The following is a 25,866-nucleotide window of genomic DNA, read 5'->3' as shown; positions in this document are numbered from 1 at the left end:
CTGACCCCAGCTGGGTGAGGCTACAACCCTCACTGGACACCAAACTGACAAACAAATGTCTGTTGCTGAAGCCCTCGGACTGCGTGAAGCCAACTGAGGAAAGCCATCAGCTTTGCTTGTGCTCTGCCATATGACAAGCTTGACCAATACCTGAGCCCTATGTTCAGAGGAGACAACGAATCTATTTCCTGCCATATCCAGGAAAGGGCTCAGGGCGAAACCACGCTTCCACATAGAATTTGGGTGAGGACTGAGAATGCTGCTTTGCTCACCCGGAATGAGACCAGACACAGACAGACCCTCAAGCTCCCGTCCTCTGTCTCATAAATAAGTAGCATAATTATTTGTAGTCACAATAAAACTAGCAGGATAAAGTGCCTAGTGGCCATAAGGTGATTAAATTGCTGTCAGTTTCTTCTCCTTTCCCCAGGGTTCCTGACTTGTGTTCTACTCTGACGCTAACCCAGCACTGAGACCTCATATGAGCAGGGAGTGCAGAACCCCTCAAACAATACACTACCCATGAGCCCTGACTATGAGTGAGCATGGTTCCCAGTTAGTCCCCAACACAGCACCTTCTCTCCACGTGCCCAGTACTTTCGAGCCTTGTGCTTCAGCCTGCAGGAGAAGGCCCCTGCCTTCATTCTAAGGGTTATCTGACCGATCGCATCAGAGTATCATGTCAAATCTCCTTCCTCGGGTGCAAGCTTGTAGCTGGCACATCCTTTTACCTCAGCTGTAGCGGTTTGCACTGATTCTACGCATGCTTTGCCCACCACTGAATGCATGCCTCACCCTACTGACCAACCCACTCTCCAACAGCACCATTATTCCAGCTCAGCTTTCCCAGGTCCTAATGAGAATCAGGTGGAGGCAGACACATGCTGAAGAGTGCCTTGGGTCACTTAGCTGGACAGGGATACAACCTGCACTGGAAGAAATCAGCCAAAATAAAACAAAAGTGCCTATTACGCCAAACTTCCACTGATGTTAAATCTGCAGAAGTATTGCTTTGAGCAAAGCTAACTTGATTTATAGCCAAGAAATTCTCTACGCACAAAGACACCCACCCAAACTTCATCTTCCTCACATACTGAACATGCAAGCGACACAGAATTCCTTCAGAGTTTATTCCCATCTCAGGGCCAGGCCAAGGGGGAATGTGATATTCCTACCAGCTAAAAGCATGAATAAAATTATGACTGTGGTTTCCTAAAGGTGGAACACTTAGGAGCTGACAGTGTAGCTCGGTGGTGGAGCATAGGTTTAGCATGTGCAAGACTCTGAGCCTGTTTTCTTCACCAAAAGAAAACACCCACATTATAAACCTTTCACCCCGCTCTCAAAAGCTGTTTGTTCAGAAATTAACAACAGTAAAAGCCAAAGGAAGAGGAAGTAAAACAGGAGGAAGGGGTAAAACTAAAAAGGGGGGGCTACAAAAAGAGGAGGAGAGGTTTTGTCATTTTTATTTTATCATAATAAAAGTGAACAGAGAAGCTTGAAACACACTTCAAATATTGTGTCAAAAGCGTATTGATGAGAGCCGTGCTATCATGACCCAAAACAAGCAACTTTAACTATTCATAAGTCAACCTATTTCAAAGAGGTTTTAAAGTTATCCTTGCTGTATAGATTTCATTCTTGACTTTGAACATGAAAAAAAGACATTCTCTAGTGTTTCAGTAACATATCTAATTACACATGATGTGTTTGGCAATAACATCTTCATTCATATGTATACAACATACCTAAATCTTATTTGCTGACCCCTTGCCCTCATCATCTTCCCAACCACTCTCCCTTTCCCTTCTCATCTTTACAAGAAACATTTTATTGGCAAGTTTTCAAAGGGTCTTTCTAAATAAATGATGAATAAAAGTCAGTGAGGGGCTGGACGGGTGGCCTAGCAGTTAAGAGCACTGGCTCCTCCTCCAGAGGATCAGGTTTGATTCCCAGCATCCAAGTTCGTAGTTTACAACCACCTATAACTCCAGGCCCAGACATGTACATGGTACATAGACCTACATGCAGACTATATATATGTATATATATATATATTTATTATATATATTATATATAATAATAAGGACCACTTTTCATTCTTCATGCGTCCGTCCTTTGCAATGTATCCCCATATTGCACATAGTAGAAGCTCTATGGAAATGGGCTGACTGTTTAAATGTGGGAGGCAGCAGAGATCAGAAAATAATCCAAAAAAGCAAATAAGAAACATCTCCTCCCTGAATTAATGCTTTCTATGCCCTTCATACCCCATCATGCTCTTTCACAAATGGGAAGATGTTATTTGAGCCCCTTCACACTTCTGAAAGACAGGCAAGAGCAGTAATTACAGCCCTGGTTATAATCATTGTAATTAAGGTTTAACAGTGAAAAACAATGTTATGAAACTAATATGCAGCAGAGCCAGGAACAGAACCCCATCTTCTGACTCTGAAGTCTTGGAGTCAAAACACTCAGCAGATGTGAAAATGCACCTGTTTTGAAATTTTTACTATGAACTCCATTCACACCACTTAGGAAAACAGAGTACAGGCACAGTACATGTCAGAGCTTACAGGTGAAAGATTGCTATTCCTAGTTCAGAAATTCATATTCATTTGTTCATTCATTCATTTTATCATCTACCTATTATCTGTCATCTATCTACCTATCCATATACCTAGCTAGCTAGCAATCATCTATTTATCTCCACTACCTCCAGTGCAAGCTGTCTTCAAACTCCCTGTGTAACCAAAGATGATGCTGAACGCCTGATCCTCCTGCCTCCACCTCCAAAGTGCTGTGCTCACAAGCTCAGGTCGCCTCACTCAGATTCTAACCCTGACTTTTGTTTCTGGCACTGTATTTGATAAATAATCTCCCCTCCATATCCACGGCCTTTGAGATGTGAGCTCTTACTTGGCATCTATACAGAACTGTTAACTCCGAGATACTTCCGGAGGATGAGAGTACAGAAAAACAACCTAAGGACGCAGAAGCCACCACAGATTGGTGAGAAACAAGTAGCAGGCTCTGACCTGCTCTTCCAAAGGAGGACTCTTGAGACCCTGGCCTAAAAAAACTGACAGCTACCCAGAGTGCCATACATGCTAGAAACGCCTCTGGCTTCTGTCCTGTCTCCCTAAAGCTATGGGTCACATTGACCCTGCACTCACAGAAGCCCTCACTTTTTTTCTCATTGGTTCACTGGCATCCTCTTTCAAGAATCAACTAGGTGTCATCCTCCTGAGAAAACCTAACCCATCAGGGGCAACTGGGAATACTTCTCTGTGCTTGCCCCACTATAGAAGCGGGAACACACTAGGCTAACCCACACAGATTGCCAATAGAAGGTCCCTACTCTGTTAGAGTGGGGGAGGGTCTAGCCTTCCAACACTTACAGACGCACACAAGCTGTCTCACGGAGCAAAATGGCAGAGTTAGGGAACAGACTCAGGAAGAAAAGCTTTCTTTGATTTTGTTTTCTGTTTTCCCTCACACATCTCTACCATTTACCAGCTGTCTGACGAATCAAGTCATTTAGTCTCTTTGAGTGGGGATAATGCCTATCTCTGCCTTACGCATGAACTCTCCAAGTGTGTGTGCATCACGTACTTAGAACGCACGTGGGGAGAATGTGGGAAGCGGCAGCTACTATCACTCTTACACTTTTCTTACAGTAACAGTGTTCTGGATCAGTACTCAGCATTAATGTCAAAGGTCAGGAACAGTTTTGACACATATTGGGGACAGGAGTGAAAGAAGTAGGACAGCAATCTCAGGCCCAGCATGTCATGACATGAATGTGACATGTCATGACATATATCTTCATCCTTGTTTTCACTTCAGTAATAAGAAAAATCTAGATGGGGCTGGCAGCCCACCCTTAACTTCTACCTGGATTCCAAGATGGCCAGGATCTGAGGTTCCTCAAGACACGTTGAATATTTTTATAGCTCAAAGAAAGTGTAACTACACACCCTCATCACACTAACCGAATGCGAAATTTATCTTTTGCAGGGAATTATAGAACAACTGCTTAAAAACGTACCGTTTACTTAATAGCGATTAGTAACTCTGATTGGCAGCTACTTATGTCTTTCAATAATCAAAAGCAATAAAATCTAAACCCCAGTTTCCCTTAAAGTTCCATTTCCTAAATAGATGTTTTCAAAGCACGTGATCCATGGGGAGAAGATACTGAAAAGGTCAGTGGTGCAAAGCAGAGGCTCTGCAGGGTAGAGCATCTCTCAAGACCATTTCACTCGAGCGTGGGAGGAATTACTAAAAATGGTTGTCTTTAAGACAATCAGCTATAAAAATTTATTTCATCTTTGATTTCGCTCTTTGGCCTCAAGGGGAAATGTCCTGATTTAAAGTTTCTTTTGGTGTGTGTGTGTGGGGGGGGGGGAAGCAATAAAAGCTCCAATCACAGAGTCTTAAGAATAAGTATATAAAAGGGGAGTTTAGAAAGCCAGAAACGCTAAAAGAGGAAATGAACAGAGGCTTTTCAAACGTAGGCTATTCTCTCTTCTACTCTATGTGTAGGGATGCTCCATACCTCGGAGGGTATGTACAAGGAGCCTGGGGAAATGGGAGGACAGTTGTCTCTGTTCTCAGAGGCCACCCCCTTTCCTAGTGTTAAGGAGAAGATGGGAAGTACTCCTCAGTTCCGGACTCTGGTTACAAAGAGGCCACAGCACCAGGAATCAGGGAGGGCAGAAGAAACACAGAGGCCAGTAGAAGAGCTCTGAATCCCTCAGGGAACCGGGGTGCTGGCAGAGATGGGGGCCAGCGGTCAAGGATGAAAACAAAGTGCTAAGCAAACATGAGTGACATCCCATATGAAACTCTGAGTTTAATGGTGCTGCCATCCCAATTTTGCAGCCCTATGGAAATGAGCAGAGGCCCTCTAAGTGCAAAATCTGGTCATATGGAGCTTGCCACCATCACAGGGGCTTAAGGGAGACTCAAAGGCAGGAAGAGAAGGAAGTTTCCTCATGGAATAAAGGAAAGCTTTTAGGCATGTCCTGATTGCAGGTCGCTGTGGGCAAAAGCTGGAGGAGCCAGCTAGAGGCAAAACGCCCCATGCAGCTTGGAGGGGTGCATGTCTGCCTTTCTCTACTTGGTCCTAAACCAGCAGCAGGGATAAGAACAAGAGAGGCTGTCGGTGATCAGGAGCAGTCCATCTGGGTGCCTCTTGTTATAGAGTTAATGAGTGGCTTCTTGGAGCATTTTCAGAAAGAGCATCCACCACGGTCTAAGTATGACTTGCAGCAGATTGCTCTCCATGGCTGGACTAAATACCACAGGCAGGGAGTCAGGCTTCTGCTTGCCTATATGGTCATTTAACATTGTATATTTGTTCTCTCCGTTTCTTAGTGTGCATCTGCCCAAGGCAGAGTTACTCTAAATACTTAGAGCAGAGCTCCAGATGTAAGCTGAAGCAGTTTCTGAACTCCACCCAGCATAGTAGAACGTAGAGTGAAAATGCCATATTTACCTGTGAAATGTACACAAGTGTAACAAAACCGCCAGCCAGATCTTTACCTAAAGTCAGGATTAGCTCATTACTTTTCTGTTTATGATTCACTTTCATACTGTGATTGGTAAGTTACGGGAAATGATTTGATAAATAATAAATCACTGATAGATAAAAATTTCCAAAACCCAGGACACATGAGAGGGAAGGTTTTCAAAGGGGTATTAAGTAAAGAAGCTTTGAAAATGTTCCTCTTTCTAAAATCCAAATATCTCCCCTTCTCTGAGCAATGTCTGGTTATTGGCCAGGATAGACCCCAGCTGAGGCAAATGGTAGATCTTGAAGAGGCAAAGGCTGTGTCCTCCAGCCTACACACTACAAAGCCAGCTTGAGGCTTTTCATTTTCTAGCCCTCAAAGGCCAAGAAGCTCATGTATATGTGCAGCATTTGTGACTGTGTGTGTGTGTGTGTGTGTGTGTGTGTGTGTGTGTGTGTGTGTGTGTGTAATAAATAAATATGTCCTAAATAGCTCCTTATCCAGTAGGCCTGAAGTTCAGCATCTTCTGACTCTTAGAGTAAAGAGGTAATTACTCCTGAATAAGGATTCAGGCACCACTACAAGGTTATTTTAAGAGATAAAAGAACAGTTCCTCTGCTCTACCTGTTCGCCAGCAGAAGGCACGATTTCCATGTAGGTGCAGGATTCTAAGGTCCCACAAAAGCCGAGTAAGGCGAACTCATCTATGATTTAGCAAGTGGTTCTGACTGGCATGCAGCTAAGACTCTGGCATCCTTTCTCTTCCTCTTGCCTCCCTCCTCCATCGGATAAAATCTACCCATAGCCCAGACTCCAGCAGATGCTGAGCCCTTTTGGTGGGATGCCCCTACATTTTGCTTCTGTGTTTGCTTTCAAACACTGTTAATAGACGCACTGTGGGATCAAAGCTGTTCCTTATACATCATTAACCCTCACTAGTCTCTGACATTCTTGTCAGCACATCTGCCTCGTTTACTTGATTCTTCATTATAAACATCACCAGTATATATCCTGTTTACTGTTTCAGGTAACCATCACACCACACCACACACACACGCACACACACACACACACACACACACACACACACACATAAACAGAGAGGAAACTATAATTATTAATGTTCCACAGAGGCAACACAAGGTAAATTACTTGAGCCAGATGTTCAACTAAAGAGCTAAGTGAGTCCTGGGCCTTGGCACTTTGCAAACTTTCCAGGTCATTTTTTTCCCCTCAAGCAAGTTCTGAATGCTGCTTTGCCCTGCCAGTGATGGTAACTCCAGAGTCCAGGTCAATCTACTTGCAATCAGATCGTGCTAAGTGGTGTATGTGACATTTGTATAAGGGGACATTCCAAGAGCTTTCCACCTTCAGGCACACATAGTTTCTTGATCCTTTATTTTCTTCCCCCCCAAAAAAAAATCCTCCAAGTTCATGTTCTTCAATGATCACATATTAAAAAGAACCAATGCCTACAAATTGCTGGCACATGGTACCAACTCTATATCACAGACTCTCAGAACCCAAAGTCTAATGTGTTTACTCTTCAGTGTGAGCACGTAGGACCTCTATAGCCACAAGATGAGGATAGCCCACACTGTGGCTGCTGCCCAGAGAAAAGCCTGGCTGGAAAACCCCCAGGGCTCTGACGTTACCTCAAAGGAACTTTGAACTGTCATTGTCTGCCCAGGTAAATGCTCCCTCAGGGAGAGGGGGTCACTGATCAAAAAGCCTGAGTTTGTTTCTTTGCAGAAGATACGTGTGGTCTGCATTATAAATTAACAAGCTGACATTCCATTCTACACAGCAGAGAAACCAAATCCATACAGAACAAAGCATTTGGTATTTCTGACAGTTCTGCCCTTTAGCTCGTGTCTTCCCATGCTTTGTCTTGGGTGGCCCTTGTCTCCTGTCACCCAACACCTCAGTACCTTCTTTCTCTGAAGGGTTGTGGTAAAACATCACCAGAAGCTGGAGATATTAACAAGTTTTAGTAGAAAAGAAAAAGCCAGCCAACAAACAGGACTCTCTGGTCTTCTGTAACATGCCCTGACAAACATCATCTCTGTTCTCCTAGCTTCATTACTCATCTGGACACACTTACAATTCTTTTTTTTAACATTTAGTTATTTATTATGTATAGAGTATTCTGCCTGTGCGTATGCCTATGTGCCACAATTGGCACCAGATCTCATTATAGATTGGTATGAGCCACAATGTGGTTGGGGGGGGTGGGTGGGAATGAACTCAGGACCTCCAGAAAAACATCCAGTGTTCTTAACCTCTGAGCCTACAATTTTTACACCTGAAAAATTCATAGCAAATCACCTATGACATCATATGTACCACATACTCACATTTTCTGCCCGGAGCCTCTTGGCAGGACACCCACCATCCCTGGGATGAAGCATGTAGTATAGCCGGACTTTGCTTGCATGTTTTCGACTCTGGGGAGGAAAAACAAGAGGGAATGACTGTAAAAGAGCAGCCGTTCATGAGGAGCATTTCCAGATAGAGAGAGTGACCACCAATGCAAGTTATTTTCAGTAGCAAAGACTTCCTTGTGCTCATGTGAATTCCATGGGAGTCACCTTCAGGTAGACTGAATTATTCTAAGTTCCCAAGCCCAGACCAGTTCAGGATAACTTAAGAGCAGTAACCAAGAGCTGGCAGTCAGTTCACTTTAAACCGTGTATTTTATTGTTCTCAAATATAAGACATAAGCAGAGGAAGTTATGTAAGGATCAACTGTGATCAAAGAGCACCGGGATTTTCTCTCTCTGATTTCTCCCCTGAGCTCAGATTTGGGGCATGAAGACCCCACAGGTGTTCCAGCAAGCTGGAAAATTAACCTAAGCTCAAATGTCCTACATGCATACAAGCCAACAGCCTCAGGTGAATGGAAAAGTATATGGGATCTGGACAGGTCCAAAGTCAGCAAAGAGAAACTCATTCTATCCTGGTTCAATTTCTCCTAGACTTGTGATCAGAAGATCCCTGACTTGACCTCTACAACTTTGAAGGATATTGTAATTCTAACTTTCATGTTCCTCCCCAAAGCAGGAAAGAAGAGAGAGCAATCAGCAAGCATACCTGAAGTTCAGAGTAAGGCTGAGCTCTACCTTCTGCCTGCTGCATGATGTCAGACTAGGCATCAACAGGAGTGGCCTCTTAGTCTAAATGAGTCTGATTTTCTCCACATACAAAATGAACACAGTGCTAATGCAGCCATTGTGAGACCAGAATGAGACGTTTTTCCCATGAAATACTGTGCTTTCCACAGTCCTACTTTTGTCACCATTGACTATGCCAGTTCCTAACCCACTCTACTCTCATTTCAATTCCCTTTCCCTCCCCGTTATTTGGAGATCACCTCTTCTGGAGGCCTCTTTCTGCTCCTCTCTGTCTTCATTCACAGTTGAGTGCCAGCCAGACTACCAGATGATGGCTTACTTTTATGGATTAGCCACAGAGGCAAAGTAGTTTTCAGAGAAAACACAGTGAGTTGCATTTTGTTTACAGCAAGCACTATAAATCCTTCCTGCCAGCCTTCCTCATCCATCACTTTTTAATTCCATTATTCTGCCTAGAACAAGAAGAGTCTGCTAACAGACCATGAACACTTCCAAGGCCTTCAAGTGGGTATGAAAGCAGGAATAGAGCATGAGAAATTTTACAAATGTACCTCGGTGTGGCTGGAAACATACTGGCTATCTCCAGGTTCCAGAGTACATCCTAATTAGGGTTGTCTGGAGTGTTTTCCTGACCAGAAATTTGATAGGACAGAGAACTAGAGCCTTGTGAGGAAGACATGCCAGATGACCCAACAACAATTGCTCAACTTCTATAATATGTTTGATAATGACATGGCACAAACTAGTATTTTACATGTATGTGAAACGCTGATTACAAAAATCTATCTATCTATCTATCTATATCTATCTATCTATATCTATATCTATCTATATATCTACATATATATATATATTTTAACCATAGAGGGCATAAAGATAAGGGATAGGGGTTTTACACAAAATACAGCCATAGGCAGAAGAACAAAAAAGGAACACTTAAATATTTAGGGGGTTGAACACTGAGCCCGGTAGGTGGCAGAGCAGTCACAGGCGGTAACTGGTGACAGACAAGGGGCAACTATTCACGGTCACATAGAGTGAAGCCGGTATCCAATTCACCAGCTCCTGTATCACCAACACACCCAGAGGACAAGGTGATGGCAAAATTGAAACTCTCACAGTGTGACCTGCAGTCTGCCTCCCTTTCCTGAAGAAGTATATTGTTTCTATTGAAAAGACTCTTCATCAAGGCTGAAGTTCACCACAGTATTTAATTGCAGTTTGACAAAACTAATTAGCTGTGATGGAAAAAAAAAAAGGTGAATAAATGACAAGCCTTTCTTGGAAGTCATTAGTGAGGACAGAGGTTGGGATTTGAGGCTTATCAGCAGTTTTGATGACTGTACACCTGATACTCCGCTTTAGCTTCCGAGGTCCTATTTGGACAAAACAAGCACGGCATTTCCTGAGTCTATGGCTAAATGTTTGCACAGCTTCAGAAGCCACTATAGCTTCCAGGGTAGAAATGAAGACACCTTAGTTCCTCTGTCATGAGTGGCCCCTCTTCTCTTGGTTCTATCTACCTCACCACTTTCTCCAACCGCCGGTGTCAGCTGACCATAGCTCCACAGCTGACCCTGAAGGAAAATGGCAGCCAACCCACCCAGTAGGAGGGGTCCATTAGAATACATGGGAAAGGGTCCCCACAGTTAGTTCCTGAGACTTCAGCATGCTGTAACGTCTGTCTCCCTGAACCTCAGCTCTCACCACATCCTCATGACGGGACTCTGAACCACGTAGCTCAGTACCTCCAACTGACTCCTTGGCGTTTGGAACTGTGATATCACTCCATTTATTCCAACAAACAAACTTCCCACAGAAAGCTAAGATTAAATTGCAGCAAAGATGTTCACTTGAGCATTATTTACTTTGGACAAAAACATGGGTCAACAATAGGAGCCTTGCTAAAGCAGCAGCGGAGTGGTCTTGAGCCACAGGGAGAAGCGGAAGCATGTTGGCTCTATAAGGAATACAGAATAAGAACACCACACGCAAAGCTAAACTTCCAGTGACCATGAGTGTATCAGGAAGAGGCGAACAGGAGAAAAGCTCCTTAGGTAAAATGGGGTACTATTTTTTTTTATCTCTTTAACAAACCTACTTTTAATATATAGCACTAGCATGACAATGTTCTCACCATGCCAATTCTACATTACCTTCAGTTTTTATCAGCGTGTGGTAAAAGCCAGCACGGATCTGAAGTGCTCAGCGTGTGCCCTGGTGTAACTGGTCCTTATCAACACTCTAAATGCATATTTTTATAGGGACACTTGATATTGGATGAGGCTTTTTAACCAAGGCAAAAAACTCACTTCACACTTTAAACTCTGTTTTGGCAAATGCGATGCAACATTAACCATGTGTGCTCACCATTGTGTGGCAAGTTTTCAGCTTCCTGTATTGACAGACACTGAGGAGGGTGGGCAGCGTACCTACATCACCACAACTGGGCCCTTTGATACAAATAGACACAACAAAGACAACAGATTCTTACATGTTGTCAGGATTTCTCATCACTGACAGTGTGCACCGCCTTTCACACGTGGAAAAATGACTAGCTACCAAGTGAAAGTAGCTTCCAGGAGAAAACAATACTTCAGGGTTTACATGAAGTTAGTGGAGTTTCAGGAGAGAGAAAGGACAAGTACTTGAAGGAAGGTGAACGAGAACTAACAGGCTCTTGAAGGTGAACAGGAACCAACAGGGTCCCTCTTGCCTTTGCCTTTTCCTTTGCATTTTAAGTAAAAGCCTTTACTTTCACTGAAACCACATTCACTCAAGCTTCCCAGATGGCCTAGGGAAATCACCAACTCTTCCACTTTAAATAAAGCCTTTGCCCTGCCCTGGGCATTGTGTTGGCTCAAACCCATCTGAAGATTAGTTTCTTTAGCTGACACAATCTCTTGACACTTTATAAAGTGGGGAGAATGAAGAGGAATGCAAAACTCTATTTCAGATTGCTGAGCAGAAGTAGGGAGAACATGAGAACTGGAATTGATTTGTGCTACACCAAAATAAGCATTTTCCACGATTGCACATTCCTTTTTAAAAAGTCTAACTCAAGCTTGCTTCCAGTAAGGGTACTGGCTTCTCCTCTTACAAAATGTGGCAGTAACAAAGCAAGTTTGTATTTGCATAATTCCTCAAGCAGTCTTCAAAGAATTTCCACATTCATCATCTCATTCCATCCTCAGATCTCAGTTGTGAGGCTGGAAGGAGAGGTGTGATCTTAAATAATCATCATGATCCAGTCTTGATTTCCTAGATAAGTCTCCTACCATCTCATTCCATCATAGCCATCTAACTATACCTCCTCCAGAAACCCGTTGAAGAGAGCCAAAAACGGCAAGAAAACAGAGCCTGGAATGGACTGATAATTATAGAACTGTGATTTTCACAGGCCACCATCTCTGAGGCATTTCAAGACAACAAACAGCAAGAGTCTAACTCACTGAGATTTAGGGAGTTGTTGTCCACTGGGAGACAGGGATTCCTTCTCAGAGCATGGAAGGAAAGCTGTCCTGGGAGGACCCCACTAAAGGGTTCATGACTGAGGACCCTGAGTATGAGGCCTAGCAAGGCTGTCACACTGCCACACTAGGAGTCAAGGTTAAGGGCAGAGAACCGTAAGAATTATAGATTGCTAAGAGAACGGTCTCCTTCTAGACTTCTGTATCTTCTGTTCCTTCCGAGTAAGCTGGGCCCAGAACCTTCCTGCACTGAGTGAGTGTACATGTTGGGCCACATAGAAAGGCAAGAAGGGAAAACCCTGCAGCAAATGCCAGAGCTGCCCAAGCCCAGCTTACAGGTATCCTTCACAGGATAGTTTGCAGTCACTCCTATATCTGTATTTGGACCAGAAGATCCCAAAAGAATCCCAATAGCCTGACCAATGCACACACAGAAGAAGCACCTGGTAGGCTTTTCTAGCCTCTGGAATGCCCAGGATGAGTGGGTCACAGTAAAATACCATGTGTAATAGAGGAAAGTTCCGGGGATGGATACCAAGGCTTTGTCTATGCCAAACAAAAGTCAATCACTTGAGCCCCACCCACAGTCCAAAAATAGCTTCTAGCAGATCATCAGAGGAGAGGTAAAACAATTATTTTTAAAGTATGTGCAAAGACAAATAGAAATAAGTTGTAAATGGCATACATGCTGTGTCATTTAATGAGAGAGAGAAAAATGAACTGAGGGTACAACCTGAGAAATGAAAGCAGACAAATGATTGAGATGATACTGTCTGAGTTAATAAAGGAAGGAAATTAAAAATGCCATCACATAACTTGAAGGTCTTTCGCAGCATTCAGTAATGGAATCACACTGCAGATCTTTGCGCAAGCAAGTTAAGATAAACAAAATTTGTGTTGAAGAGAAATAGGATAAAGAAGTGAAAGGGGACTTGGGTGTGATATCTAATGTGTAATTCCAGCACTCAGGAGGTAGAAGCAAAAGGATTGTGAGTTTGAAGATACAAAGTCAGTACCAGTACAAGGCAAGCTGGCATAAAGTGAGACCTTGTCTGAAAAGCAGAGGTGAGGAGGAGGAGGGGAGGATTAAAACTGAGAAACTTATATACATGCAAGACCAGAACTCATACATTATAGCTGCACTGACACAAAATATAAACAAATGAAGTAAAATTAAAAAGCTCTTAAATGTAAGGAAACTAGCTGGACATATTCGACCTTGAGCTGGGAAATTTTTAATCAGCAGAACAAAAGAAGCAGGAGCAATAAACACGCAGTGATGTGGGAGAAAAAAAAAAACTGCCCTTGAGAAGCTCTGCACAAAGTCAGGGTTTCTACTGCTGCAATGAACAGCATGACCCAAACAGCCTGAAGAGGAAAGGGTGTGTTTCATCTTACATCTTGTAGTTCATCAACCAGGGATGTCAGGGCAGGAGCTCGAGGCAGGACCCAGGAGATGGGCGCTAATACAGAGGCTATAGAGGAATGCTTCTTCTTGCTTGCTCTGCAGGGCTTACTCAGCCTGCTCACCTAGAGCACCTAGGAGCACCTGCCCAGGGAAGGCACTGCCCAGAGTGACCTGCACCCTCCTACACCAGTCACCCAAGAAAATGCCCTACACACTTTCCCATAGGCCAGTTACTTTCAATTGAGTTATTTCCCCTCTTCCAAAATGAGTCTAGCTTGCGTCAAGTGGATGTAAAACCAGCAGCATTTGCAACAGGCCTTTGACAGAATATATTACATCACTAATTCATACAGAGAAGACAATATTAAACTAGACAAAATATGCAATAAAATTTTAGGAACACGAATAACCAAAGACTCTTAAGAAGTTCATTCAAATGCAACCTGACAATTTTAAAATTTAAAAAAGGCTTGCTTTTCTCCCATCAAAATAATGCTGATTCCTGGACTACATCTAATCCATTTCAGCACCAAAACTTGTACTTCCGTGTTCAGCTCTGTGGTAGGCAAGTGAGTTCACAGAACCTTGCTGGGAAAGCCTGACAATGTGTACCAAAAAGGCAAGGCTTAATACAGCTAACAATCTTACTTCTGTGAATTTATTTCGAGAACCAATTAAAGACGAGTGCACCATCTGATTTACGAAGGCGACTATCGCAAAACTAGTCAAATGCTCTAAAACAAGAAAGGTAAATATCATAAAGCATTGTATGAGATGACAACACAGCCATTATCAGATAGAACACCAGTCAATTATACAAAAAAATAGAGAGAGACATAGCAATATTAAGAAAATGGCAGTTTTAAACCAGAACGTGAAGGATATTATATTCATAAACAAAAATACTTGTACACATGTGTACACGTACATATATGTGGTGTAAGTCTAGGGAAAATACCTTAAGGGATTTACATTGTCTGACTCAGTGGTTCTCAACCTCTTACTATGCTCTGACCCTCTTCATATGGTTCCTCATGTTGTGGTGACCCCATCCATAAAATTGTTTTGTTGCCACTTCATAACTGTATTTTAATACTGATATGAATGAATTGTAGCAAAAATATCTGATATGCAGCTTATCTGACATGAAACCCTCAAAGGGGTCATGCCCCATAGGTTGAGAATCGCTACTCTAATTGCAAGTGATTTGAACTCCCTTATCTCTTTAATTTTTATAAAAGATTTTTAGACAGAAATCATTCCATAATTAAGGAGGGGAAACCCACAATTTTCCCAATTCATTGCAGAAGTATTGACTTAGCGCCTGGATAGGCCTGCCCGAGTCTCCTCACTCTGAAAGGAAGTGGGCTGTACCAGCCCTCCATTGCTGTCTCCAAACCCAAATGCTGCCCTGTGGATCAAGAACCTTGGGGAGGTGGGAACTGCCATGGAGGGTGCAGAAGAGAAGGAGCCACACCCTGCAGATACCACAGCCCGTGCAAGACAGAGTTGACATAACCACCGTCTGGGATCCGACTCTCCTCCTCTTCCCCTCCAGCTCCCTCCACCACCACCCTTCTCCCTTCTTTCTTTCTCTTCTGGTCTGCAGTCTAGTCCTACCCCTTAACAGAACAGGAAACAAGCTCACCGGCTTCCAAGCTGCAAGAAAACGTGTCTCCCAACTCCATCAGTCTGTTTCATCTTGCTGTAACAGCCCGGCTGAGCGACGCATATGTCATCTCTCTAAACTACATGTTCCCTCAGACTCCTTTTTTATGTGCTCAGAAATCGATCCATCCTTTAAAAAAATGGTCTCAGAATTCCTAGAATTAGGTCACTTTGGTTTGTTGGTTTTTGTTTTGTTTTGTTTTGTTTTGTTTTCTGAATATTATCGTTAAACCGCTAGGCATAAGAAATGTTTGCCTTTAATGAGTAATGTATTAGAGCACGTGCATTTGGGTTAGAGGGACCCGTGTATGGCGGGATGTGCTGCATCATAATTGTATAAACATATTTAAACAAAGTCCGCTTTGCTGTCTGCAAGACAAGTGCATTAAAATTTTAAATCAAAGTCTTGCAATTTAAAACATTAAATCACCACCAAGACCTGGAGAAAGGATTTTTTTTTTTTTTCCGAGTTGTGTCTGCAGCTAAATGCATCTCCATGTTGTCTGCACATTTTGAGCAGTCACGGGAGAAACAGAAGAGCAGGCCCATCTAGTCCTTTCCTTTCCTTGCTATTGGGGAGGGGGAAGACATGAAAATTACAGTCTCTGCTAAGCCCTTTTCGGAGCAGTTAATGCTAAAGATGACCAGCGATTAAAGCCAGAGAGGCCAGGGCCCTTTGACGGAACAGAGCCCCCAGATCCTCTGAGACCTGAGAGTTCTAACATCAGTCCACCCTGCGCTGTAACCTTCCGGGGCTCTCAGCTGCCTTAGAGAGTTCACAGGTGAACTACAGGAAAACTTAACAATGCCGCAAGTAAGCCCTGCTGCGGCCCGCATGGAAGACACGTTTGAGTGAAGTCCAGGCTGCAGAGCACACTCCCTGAGTATTTGGCCCTTAAGGCAGTGGGCTACAAACAGTTACGCCGATACCCACAAAGAAGTCTCCAGAAGCAAGAGGTTTCCGGTGCCTGGTGTGCTGCTTAACCGTGTGACGGCCTCGTTATTCCACACAGCATTTTCACACTAGATTCTTTTCTTTAACCCTATTATTTTGCACTTTGCCATGTACCATATAATTACTGCCAAACTGACTCTGACCCTGTATGACCAAATCTTTACTTTCTCGATATTTTAATAGTCTTGATCCATTCCCATAATGCACTTTTTTTCATTTAATCATTTTACTGCCTGATCCCAGCCCCCTCTTGCCTCTCCTCCCAAGCCCACCCTCACACCCCCTCCTCCCATCCACCGTGTCCTTCTTCTCCAAGAAGAAGGCCCTCATGGGTACCAGCATGCTGGCACTTCAAGTCACAGCAGGACTAAGCGCATCCTCTTCCGCTGAGGCCAGACAAGGCAGCCCGGCTAAGTGAAAAGGATCCAAAAGCAGAAAACAGAGTCAGAGACAGCCCCTACTCCCATTGTTAGGGGACCCACATGATGACCAAGCTGCACATCTGCTATATAGGTGCAGGGGGCCTGGGTCCAGCCCGCGCACGCTCTTTGGCGGGTGGTTCAGTCTCTGTGAGCCCCACACACTTTCAAATATCCACAGAGCGCTTTTCTACAAATGCCCAGCAACAGTGTAAGTAATCAGATGAGTCAGGTGACAGAGTGAAACTTAAGCAGACTCCTTCAACAACAGTGTATAAACATGTATATACATATATGTATAACACTGCTTTGTATATGTGTGTATATACATGTATGTATATATATATATATTCCTAAAACACAGTAGCTGCTTGCTGAAGAAATTATTCATCCTTCAACCTTATATTTTAAAAGACAAGTTATTTGGCTGCACTTGGAATGTAAGTAGATTTAATGAGGTTTTGTTTGTTTGTTTGTTTGTTGTTGTTTTGTTTGTTTGTTGTTTATATTTTTACTGGGAGAAGGAGAAATAGCCCTCTCTGGGGATGAGCACCCTAATTGGGCTATCTAATACCAACTGTTCGGCCCTGAAATCATATCCATATAAATAAAACTAAATGGACTCAGTAGGTTTATGCTTTTAGGCACTAAATATATATATATATATATATATATATATATATATATATATAAAACACTAAAGGAAGAGAAACCATGGTGTTTAGAGGGACTATGGGAGGGGTTGGAGGAAAAGGGGAAGATGAATGTAATTATATTTTAAGCTAAAACAATAAGGAAAATTATATTTGTGTTATTATTAAAACAATTTATACACATAGATAACGTTTATAATCCAGAGAGAGGCTGGCAAATAGCGTACTCATCAGTGTATAAGGACAGAAATAAAGGGGCAAAGGGGCATCCCCAACTTCCCTTGTCTCCCCGTGCCCACCACCACTACTGCATACAGGTGGATTTGATCTAGTTTTATACAGAGACATATTGCCTCACTAGGCTGTCAGTTAACAACATTACCCTGTCAAGGCTGGGAGCCCCCTACCCTCGCTGCCAAGTTCTCGGGCCCAGCACCGACACTAAGGCAAAATTAGATTTCGTGGTACTGTTTCTCTTAGTAATGGGGAAAATAGGACTCCCCCCTCCCCCTTTGAATCTCATGCTGCTGAGTCCCCAAACAGAGTTAAGCATTCAGAAGCCTCTTTTCTTTTTCCAGAAATACTTGTTTTGGTTAACACTGCTTTTCAGACCCTCAGCGGGGACCTGCTTAAGCTACCAGCTGCAACTCCATCGCTGACAGCCCCATTGCCACCTGCTTTGCAAATTATCTATTTGCCTCCTCCAGTCCCAGCTTTTAGTCTGTTTGCAGGTTGCTTTGAATTATCACATGATTAAAGAGAGAGGGAATTTCTGAAGTAATTCCTTTTCTCCAGACAGGTGTCTCAGTAAATGATCATTTTAGTGAAGCCATACTCCCCAGATGTGCCCAGAACCCCAATGCCCCTCAATTAACAAACATGCTCTCTTGAGGCGGGCTGAATTGAGCACTGATTCCTGAGTCCCACATCATCAGCTGCCTTTATGGAGGTAGGTCATGCCTAGTTTGCCCTTTCTTTTCCATTCTCTCTTAAAGGCTGCTAGTAGTCCCTGGGACACCAGCTTCTGGCTCATAGCGTCTTTAAAAGGCTTTCAGACCTAATCAGGAAGATTATGATAGGTGCAGAGCTTGGAATTCCATTTTCCACTAGCTTCTGGATGGTCCCTAGAAATGGGGATTTTAACAAACCACAGCATAACTTCCTTCCTTTTCTGACCCTTCCACCCCTTTGCCCTTGCAGGTGCCAAGCCCAGACTGGCAGAAAGACAACAGCCTGAGAGCTAACTCCCAGCTTCAGCCTCACGCCAGGCACCTGGATAAGAGACAGCATGAAGAGCCCTGCTCCAGCCAGGCTCCTGGAGACCTACAAAGAAGAAGCTGGGAAGAGCGGGGCTGGGAAGAAGACTGTTGCCAGGGGCATCACTCAAAGTTCTTTCAGCTTCCCAACTTCCCATGTGTGAGTCTGCATTTTTCAGACTCTTCCCTATCCTGAGAATCTTTTTATCTCCTCTTCCTCACTGCCTCCAGAAGCCCCTTTTTAGCTATCATACTAGCCCCCCCTAACTCAGCCATTTCCAAGAGACACCTCCCTCCTCCAACTAATCCCAACCCCTCGCAATGTGTTTGTCTTCCTCTAGGACACCAACCTGCTCACAGGCAACAGGCACAAAACAGAGCGGGGCAAAACCACTGAGGATATGAACCGCTAATCTTAACTAAGGGCGATAAGTATGTCTAAAGGGTGTGAAGGTAGCACCAATACTGCAGCAAAACTGTGCTGTCATAAAACATACAAAAGCAGACATGTGAGTCATAACCATGGAATCTTTCATTACTCTAACAGATGAGCATTCATTGATGTAACACATGGCATTAACAGAAGGGAAAGCAGAAATTCTGTGGCCTTCTCAATAGTCTTTAAAAATGTCTTGACGCTCAACAACTAGAAAGCAGAATGAGGTGGTTCAGGTCACAAAGGCCATCACAGAAAACCCTGGCAGCATGGTTGACGGTGGGAGAACAAAAACTTCCTCCTGCCACAAAGTGCCAGTCAAGGTTGTCCCCACACCACCTCCACTCTGCACTGTACAGGAGATCTGGACCATACAATCAGGTTTAAAAAAATCATCTATAAGAAAAGCAAAATGAATTCTATCTGCTGGTGGCAGGCCATTAATCAATGTCATAAACAACACTGCAGCCTTCTTAGGACACGGGTGGTAGGTATGACGCCGGGGAGGATGTTCAATGTACGTAAAGTATTTACTGTGCGGGCATGAAGACCTGAGTTCAGATCTGATGCACAGCACCCGGAGAAAAGTCTGAGCATGGTGGCACTGGGAAGCACGTGGGTCTCAGGGCATTGCTGGATGATTAGTCTAACCAAGATGGCAAGCTCTAGGTTCGGTGAGAGGATCTATAGGGAGAGTTGATAGAGGAAGATATCCGATGCCAACCTCTGACCTCCACATGTGTGCACATGGATGCGTGTACACGCACACAAATAAAAAGGTAAAATTAAATTAAAAAGCAACACAGGTGTGATATATAAGAGGAAGGAGGGACACTGGGGAGAAAAGGTAAGTGAGGAGGAGGGACAAGGAGATGGCGGAGGAGAGGGAACAGAAGGAGGGTCAACGAAAGCTATATATATATGTGTGTGTGTGTGTGTGTGTGTGTGTGTGTGTGTGAAAAACCCATAAAGAAGCCTGCTAATTAAAATCAAATTTTTAAATTGTAATTTATCTGTAGATGACAAGACCATGATACATCTATTGGGAGAAAATGCATTAAAGTGAATAATTCAAAACTAATTCAGCCAAGTTGCAAGATACATGATTAATCTCTAAAGCCCAGCTACTTTGCTAAACACTGACAGTGAACAATCCAAAAAGGTTAACTATAAAAAGGAATTAATTTATAGTAGCACTGAAATGACATTTAAATATAAGCAGATGCTGAAATGACAGGAATTCAGATTAGCCAACCCCATGTCAAAAAGAGCAAAGCTGAGAAGGTGACATGTCCTAGTTCAATTATTAAGTTATAGTAAGCACATTAGGGTAGCATAAGGATAACTAGCTATGGGTCAAGAAAATAGGATTGAAAGTCAGTAAATAAGCCCTTACATTTGTGGCTGACTGGTTCTGGAGAGTGCCAAGATAAACCAGCAAACGTGGTTTTGAGATAACTAAATATCCACATAGACAGAACAAAGCTGCCTTTTTACATCAGGTCATATATAAAACTTGACTCCAATTGTAAGCGCAGCCTCCCATGTACTAGAATTGTGAAACTCTTTGAAAAAAAAAAAATCTGTGACCTGGGACTAGGCAATCACAGTTGAGATGTGGCACTGAAAGGAAATATGACAAGAAAAAAAAATAGACAGCTTGACTTATGTAAAGTGCTTGTAAAAACTTCGCTTCAAGGACATAGTCAAAATCCTGAAAAGAGCTGACACAGGCAGTATGGTGTTTCAGCAAAACTTCCTTTGTCTACCCAAGGCTTCCTCCCCACACAGTCAGCCCTTCATCTGCTCATCTTAGCACATCACAGGTCATGCTGCCTTTGCCTTTCATTAATTCCATTTAATTAGTTTATCAAATAGTTTTACAGCTTCATGATTCCCCAGCTTATATCACATACTTCTACACCGCAACCCCTTTTAGCAACAGACAGTGCTCTGATGAATCATCTGTATTCTAAAGAGCAGAATATCCAAAAAGGCTGCTTGCTTTGAGCTGCTAGATGAACAAGTCTCGCTGTCTGGAGAGTGACGTTAGACCAAAAGGAAACAGAACTGCCCGTCAGCCTTGGTTCTGCTTGTCTTTCTCAAGCACGTGGTCTGTAGTCTATGATTTCTCCTTTGCCCTCATCTTTCTTGACAATCTAATTTCAATTCAGACTTCTTCTCTAAAGACAGCCCCAGATAAACAGGCACATATGAAGTCAGCCTAGACTCCTGAGAGGCATTCAAGCAGTGCAATCATGTATTCGGGGTAGACATTTTTTCCTCTCCAAGGCAAATAATAACATCTTCATCCAAACATTGTCGGGGACCATGTGATGCTGAAGCACCACACAGCTCTTCCTCCCCTACTGCCTGCTCTTGACAAGATTCCTAGTAAGGCTGCCCACTTCTTCTCACCTGCTCACTGATTTGCTTTTTCATATAAATGCCCTGGATTTTTGAGGAGTGATGAGTAAGGTTGCAAAATAATGAGGTGTTTTTTTGTTGTTGTTGTTGTTGTTGTTTGTTTGGTTGGTTGGTTGGTTGGTTGGTTGGTTTTTGTTGTTGTTTTTTTTTTCAAGAAGGATACTGAACCCAGTTGTCTTCAGCTTCTCTTTGCCCGCTGCAGCTGTTTGTTTCTTACTAAACACAGCAGCCAAGGGAGGACACAGTGGCTACTGGCTTTCTTGCTTGCTCAGTTTGGGATCCAGCAAAAATTAGTGCCTTGAGCACCACCGATTGTTCTCCACCCAGTTCTTTCTTCTGGACTCCGTGTTGGAGGACCCTGCTATTAAGGTCACAGTTCACCATGTCTGGCACAAAATGGAGGGCTCCCTTCCTCAGGGGGGCTTCCTCTTCTCTGTCTGACCTTATTTGGAGTAAGACCCTTCACAGAACTTCCTGAAAGCACATAAGTCCCGTTCTTTCCTTTCTGCCCATATGGTAATCAGGTATGACCAATTAGCCCTTCCTGTCCATACGATAATCAGATACTATGTTGTAACTAATCAGCCCTTCCTACCCATAACCCTAAGAACTCTTATACACCTCACCCTTGGAATAAAAAAATGAGCTGCCTCTCTAAAGCTGACTCATGGGCCCTCTGAACCCTGCTTATCACTTCTGCTCTCTTTGTCCTTGTGGGCCAGTGCCCTCCCGGGCCAGTGGCCAATGACCCCTGAGGCAAGAGAGAATCACACTCTGTCAAGGGGTACATGTTAACTCTAAATAACAATTTATCCAGCTCTTAGTGTTTATGTTATTCTTCTCAGATAAGAGTGAAGTTAGACACCAAGAAAAAGAAAATTAACTAATATTGAAACCTATTAATATTCTTATATCTTTGTTTGATTAAACAATTTTTATAAATAATTTTAATAACAAAATATTCTCCTGTTTTGTTAGATAACAACAAATAAACTTCCAGCTGTAATTTGTTCTCCAAACCATTAGTGACCATTAAACAGACATAGATCCACACCCCCATGATATGTTATCTGGTATGTGAACTATCTAGATTGAATTTCTTATTACTAGTGAACCAGAAATCAGCTTCCCTCGCTGCAAAACACACACACAGTCTAGTCACTCTCCTGTGAAATCTCAGCAACACCTTTCACAAATATCCATTTATTTGCCATTCTGACTCAGTCCTTGTGCCTCTCTTGCTGGCCAGAATTCCCACAGCCCCTACTCTTGGCCTCTTTTGGCTTCAGTATGCCTAGTAGCCTGACCCTCAAAGGATCTGGACCTCAGACAGATACAGACAGACTGCTCGCACAGAAGATTAGAGGAACATTGTAGCAAAGGCTGTTCTAGATTCAATAGCAAAAGCAAAATGTTTTTTTTTAAACCATTTACAAAGGTTAAAAGAGAATGAATAATTTATTTTCTAGGTATAAATATATGTAGCATCATAAAACTAACTTTACAAGAATAGTTTAATAAAACATCATTGGATATATATAAATTAATTTCAGGATGATGATTTGTTTCCTTAACTATAAAGATGAAACATAACCACCTCTAACATCCCAGTCATGACACCCAGATTTTGAAAATCTCAATCAACTGTAGCACTCTGTGTTCATGACACAGAGATTTTGAAAATGTGTTTGTACTGGTTTCAACAGGAAGGCATCCCCTTCGTAGACTCTTCTGTTTGAATGCTTTCGCCCATAGGGAATGGCACTATTAGGAGGCGTGGTTTTGTTGGAATAGGTGTGGCCATGTTGGAGAAAGTGTGTCACTGTAGGGTCAAACTTCGAGATCTCTTATGTTCAACCCAGTGTGGCTATCCTTCACTTCTGCTGCCTGTGGATCAAGATGTGGAACTCTCAGCTCCTTCTCTAGCACCATGTCTACCGGTATGCCACCATGCTTCCCGCCATGATGACAATAGACTAAATCTCTGAAACTATAAGCCAGTTCCAATTAATTTTTTTTTCTTTTTTAAATAAGACTTGCCATGGTCATGGTGTCTTTTCACAGCAGGGGAAACACTAAAACAGCTTTCAAATCTTTAGCACTAGATGTTGATAATAAGAAAAAAGAAAGGACTCAAAACAATGGCCTCAGAATGTACCTTAAACATCTGCGGTAGGGGAGAGAAAAGAATCAGAGGCAGAGGAGGGGGAGGAGAGAAAATTAAAAGTCAGAGCAGGGATCAGAAAAGTTGATAAGAGGAAAACAGTCAAGATAATCAAGGAAAGCAGATCAGCCAAAGAGATAAACCTCTAGTGGGACTGATAAGAGAAAGGAAGGTAACACCAGGATCAACCTCTCATACCAACACCAATCTCAGAAGACAACACGATCACAGCATCTGCACTCACCAAACTGTGTGGACAGCTTCCTGCCAATCAGTTGCATGACTTAGGATAAGATGAACAAACTGCTTAAAAACAAAATACCAAAGCTCATTCAAGAATAAAAAGGTAAGCCAAGAGATTGAATCTGTGGTTGTAAAAGCTTTCCTACAAAGGAAACTTCACAGCTGTGTGGATTCATCGGGAAATTCCACAGAATATTAAGAAAGGAAGAGAACCATTGTACAAATTCTCCAGAAAACTGAGGAGATTCATTTCAGCTCATTGTGATGCAAGCATGTTTTTGATAGCTAAACAGACATTACAATAAAAGAAAATGAGCTGACTTTCTTAATGAGTACAGATTGAGAAAAATTCTTAACAATTTTAGCAAGTCAACTCTAACAATGTATAAAAAAAGATAATATATCATGAGCAAATGGGATTTATCTCACGAACACAGGGCAGGATTAGCATTTAAAAATCAATCATTAGAATCCCACATACAGATGGAGAATAAAAGGTGGGAAGGCCTCATAAAAATGGCAATGAATTTAAAGAGAAATCCAGCATAAATTCCTGATTGAAAAAAAAAAAAGAACTTTGATCAAAATAGAAATAGGAAGCTTGGGAGATAGCTCAGTGAATCAGCATGCGCTACAAAAGCATGAAACTCTAAGTGCAGGTCCTCAGAACCAAAGCATGTAAAGATGGATGCAGTAGTGTGTGTGCCTGCAACCTCAGCAAGATGAGAGGGGAAGAGACAGGAAAATCCTCAGAAACACATGCATGCACCGCACATATGCAAATAGATTAAAACAACAAAAACAAAACTACAAAATGGAAATTGAAGTAAACATTCTCAATCTGAGCAAACGCACAAAACCTTAGCTTCATATCATGCTCTAAGGCTAAAGGTTAAACATTCCCCCTGATGAGTGATGCTATAGGGGAGAGCAAGAAAAAGACAAACTGCAAACAATTGAAAGAATAAACACACAGGACCGTGGCTGAACTACCTTGAAAACAGAAGTCAGGCCTCCAGCAAGTAGCTCAGGAAACAAACCTACGAGCCACAATAAGCAGTCCAGAAAGGCCAACTACTGGCTGCAGGAAAAGAAGCCAAAAATGTTCTGTAGCAATTGGCTACAAAAACATTAAAAAAAAAAAAAAAACAGAATGTAATTAATTATTGAAGCTTATCTAACTTTACCTCCATATCTTAACTGAGTTTCAGCAGGAGGGAAAAAAAAATCTAATCATAGACTTCCCTATATCCATAGCATCCTGACTGGACACAGGTAAAATTTCCTTTTTCCACTGTAAACATCCCCCCTCCACTGCCTGCCTTTGGTAGGTGATGGTAGGTAACTCTCCCACTGTAGAAGTTCCAAATAAGTACGTTTCTGCTTGTTATCATTGGTTAGTGATCTTCAAACTTATAAATTATAAAAAAAAAAAAAAAAAAAAACACTTACCTCACAAACAAGCTATCTGGGTAGTAACTGCCACAGGATACTTTTAAAAGCTTCTAGACCTTGGTGAGTTAGCAGTTGTTGCAGGATGCAAGAATGATGCTACGAAATCAATTGTATGGCAACAATCAGGAATTTACTTAAAACAGGGTCATTTGTGGATAGCATCAACAACATAAAAAAAATGACTAACCTGATAAAATACGTACAAGAGAAATTAAAGAAGACCCAAGAAAACGGAAATGTATGCCGTACTCAGAGATTACAGGAATCAATATTACTTAGATGTCAGTTCACCTATGAATTACTTATAGGATCTAGTGCAATTCTGATCAAAATCTGTCATCTTTTATTTGCAAATATTGAAAATCTGATTTTAAAAGGAATGTGAATATGAAAAGTACTTAGAAAAGCCTTTAAACAACTGTAAGCACAAAGCGTGTAGAGGGATTTATATCACCCTCTTCAAGGCTCATTATGATGCTACAGTAATCAAGAGACTGAAGAATGATATCAATATAGAGAAACAGATAAGTGAAGCCCGGTGGCCAGAAATGGATTCACATACATCAATTGATTTTTTTGACAAAGATGTAAAGATAATTCAGTAGTGAACAATTATAGAACTAACTGCAAAACCTAGAAAAATATGACTTTGGGTGGGG

The 25,866-nt window shown here is 42.4% G+C and overlaps 1 protein-coding gene across 2 annotated transcripts in view; it reads right to left on the bottom strand.

The window, feature by feature from the left end:
- The window catches only part of Zmat4 (zinc finger matrin-type 4), a 404,848-nt gene that overhangs the window by 269,239 nt on the left and 109,743 nt on the right, over positions 1–25,866 (bottom strand). For both annotated transcript variants that reach the window (XM_060381492.1, XM_060381490.1), the window contains exon 3: positions 7,877–7,966. In XM_060381492.1, the coding sequence (XP_060237475.1) occupies positions 7,877–7,966 (90 nt within the window). The remainder of the gene's footprint in view (positions 1–7,876; positions 7,967–25,866) is intronic.

This window comes from Meriones unguiculatus, chromosome 4 (assembly GCF_030254825.1).
Source record: "Meriones unguiculatus strain TT.TT164.6M chromosome 4, Bangor_MerUng_6.1, whole genome shotgun sequence".
Lineage (NCBI taxonomy): Eukaryota > Metazoa > Chordata > Mammalia > Rodentia > Muridae > Meriones > Meriones unguiculatus.
The sequence above is the reverse complement of the archived record's forward strand: the minus strand, read 5'-3'. Positions and strand labels throughout refer to the sequence as shown.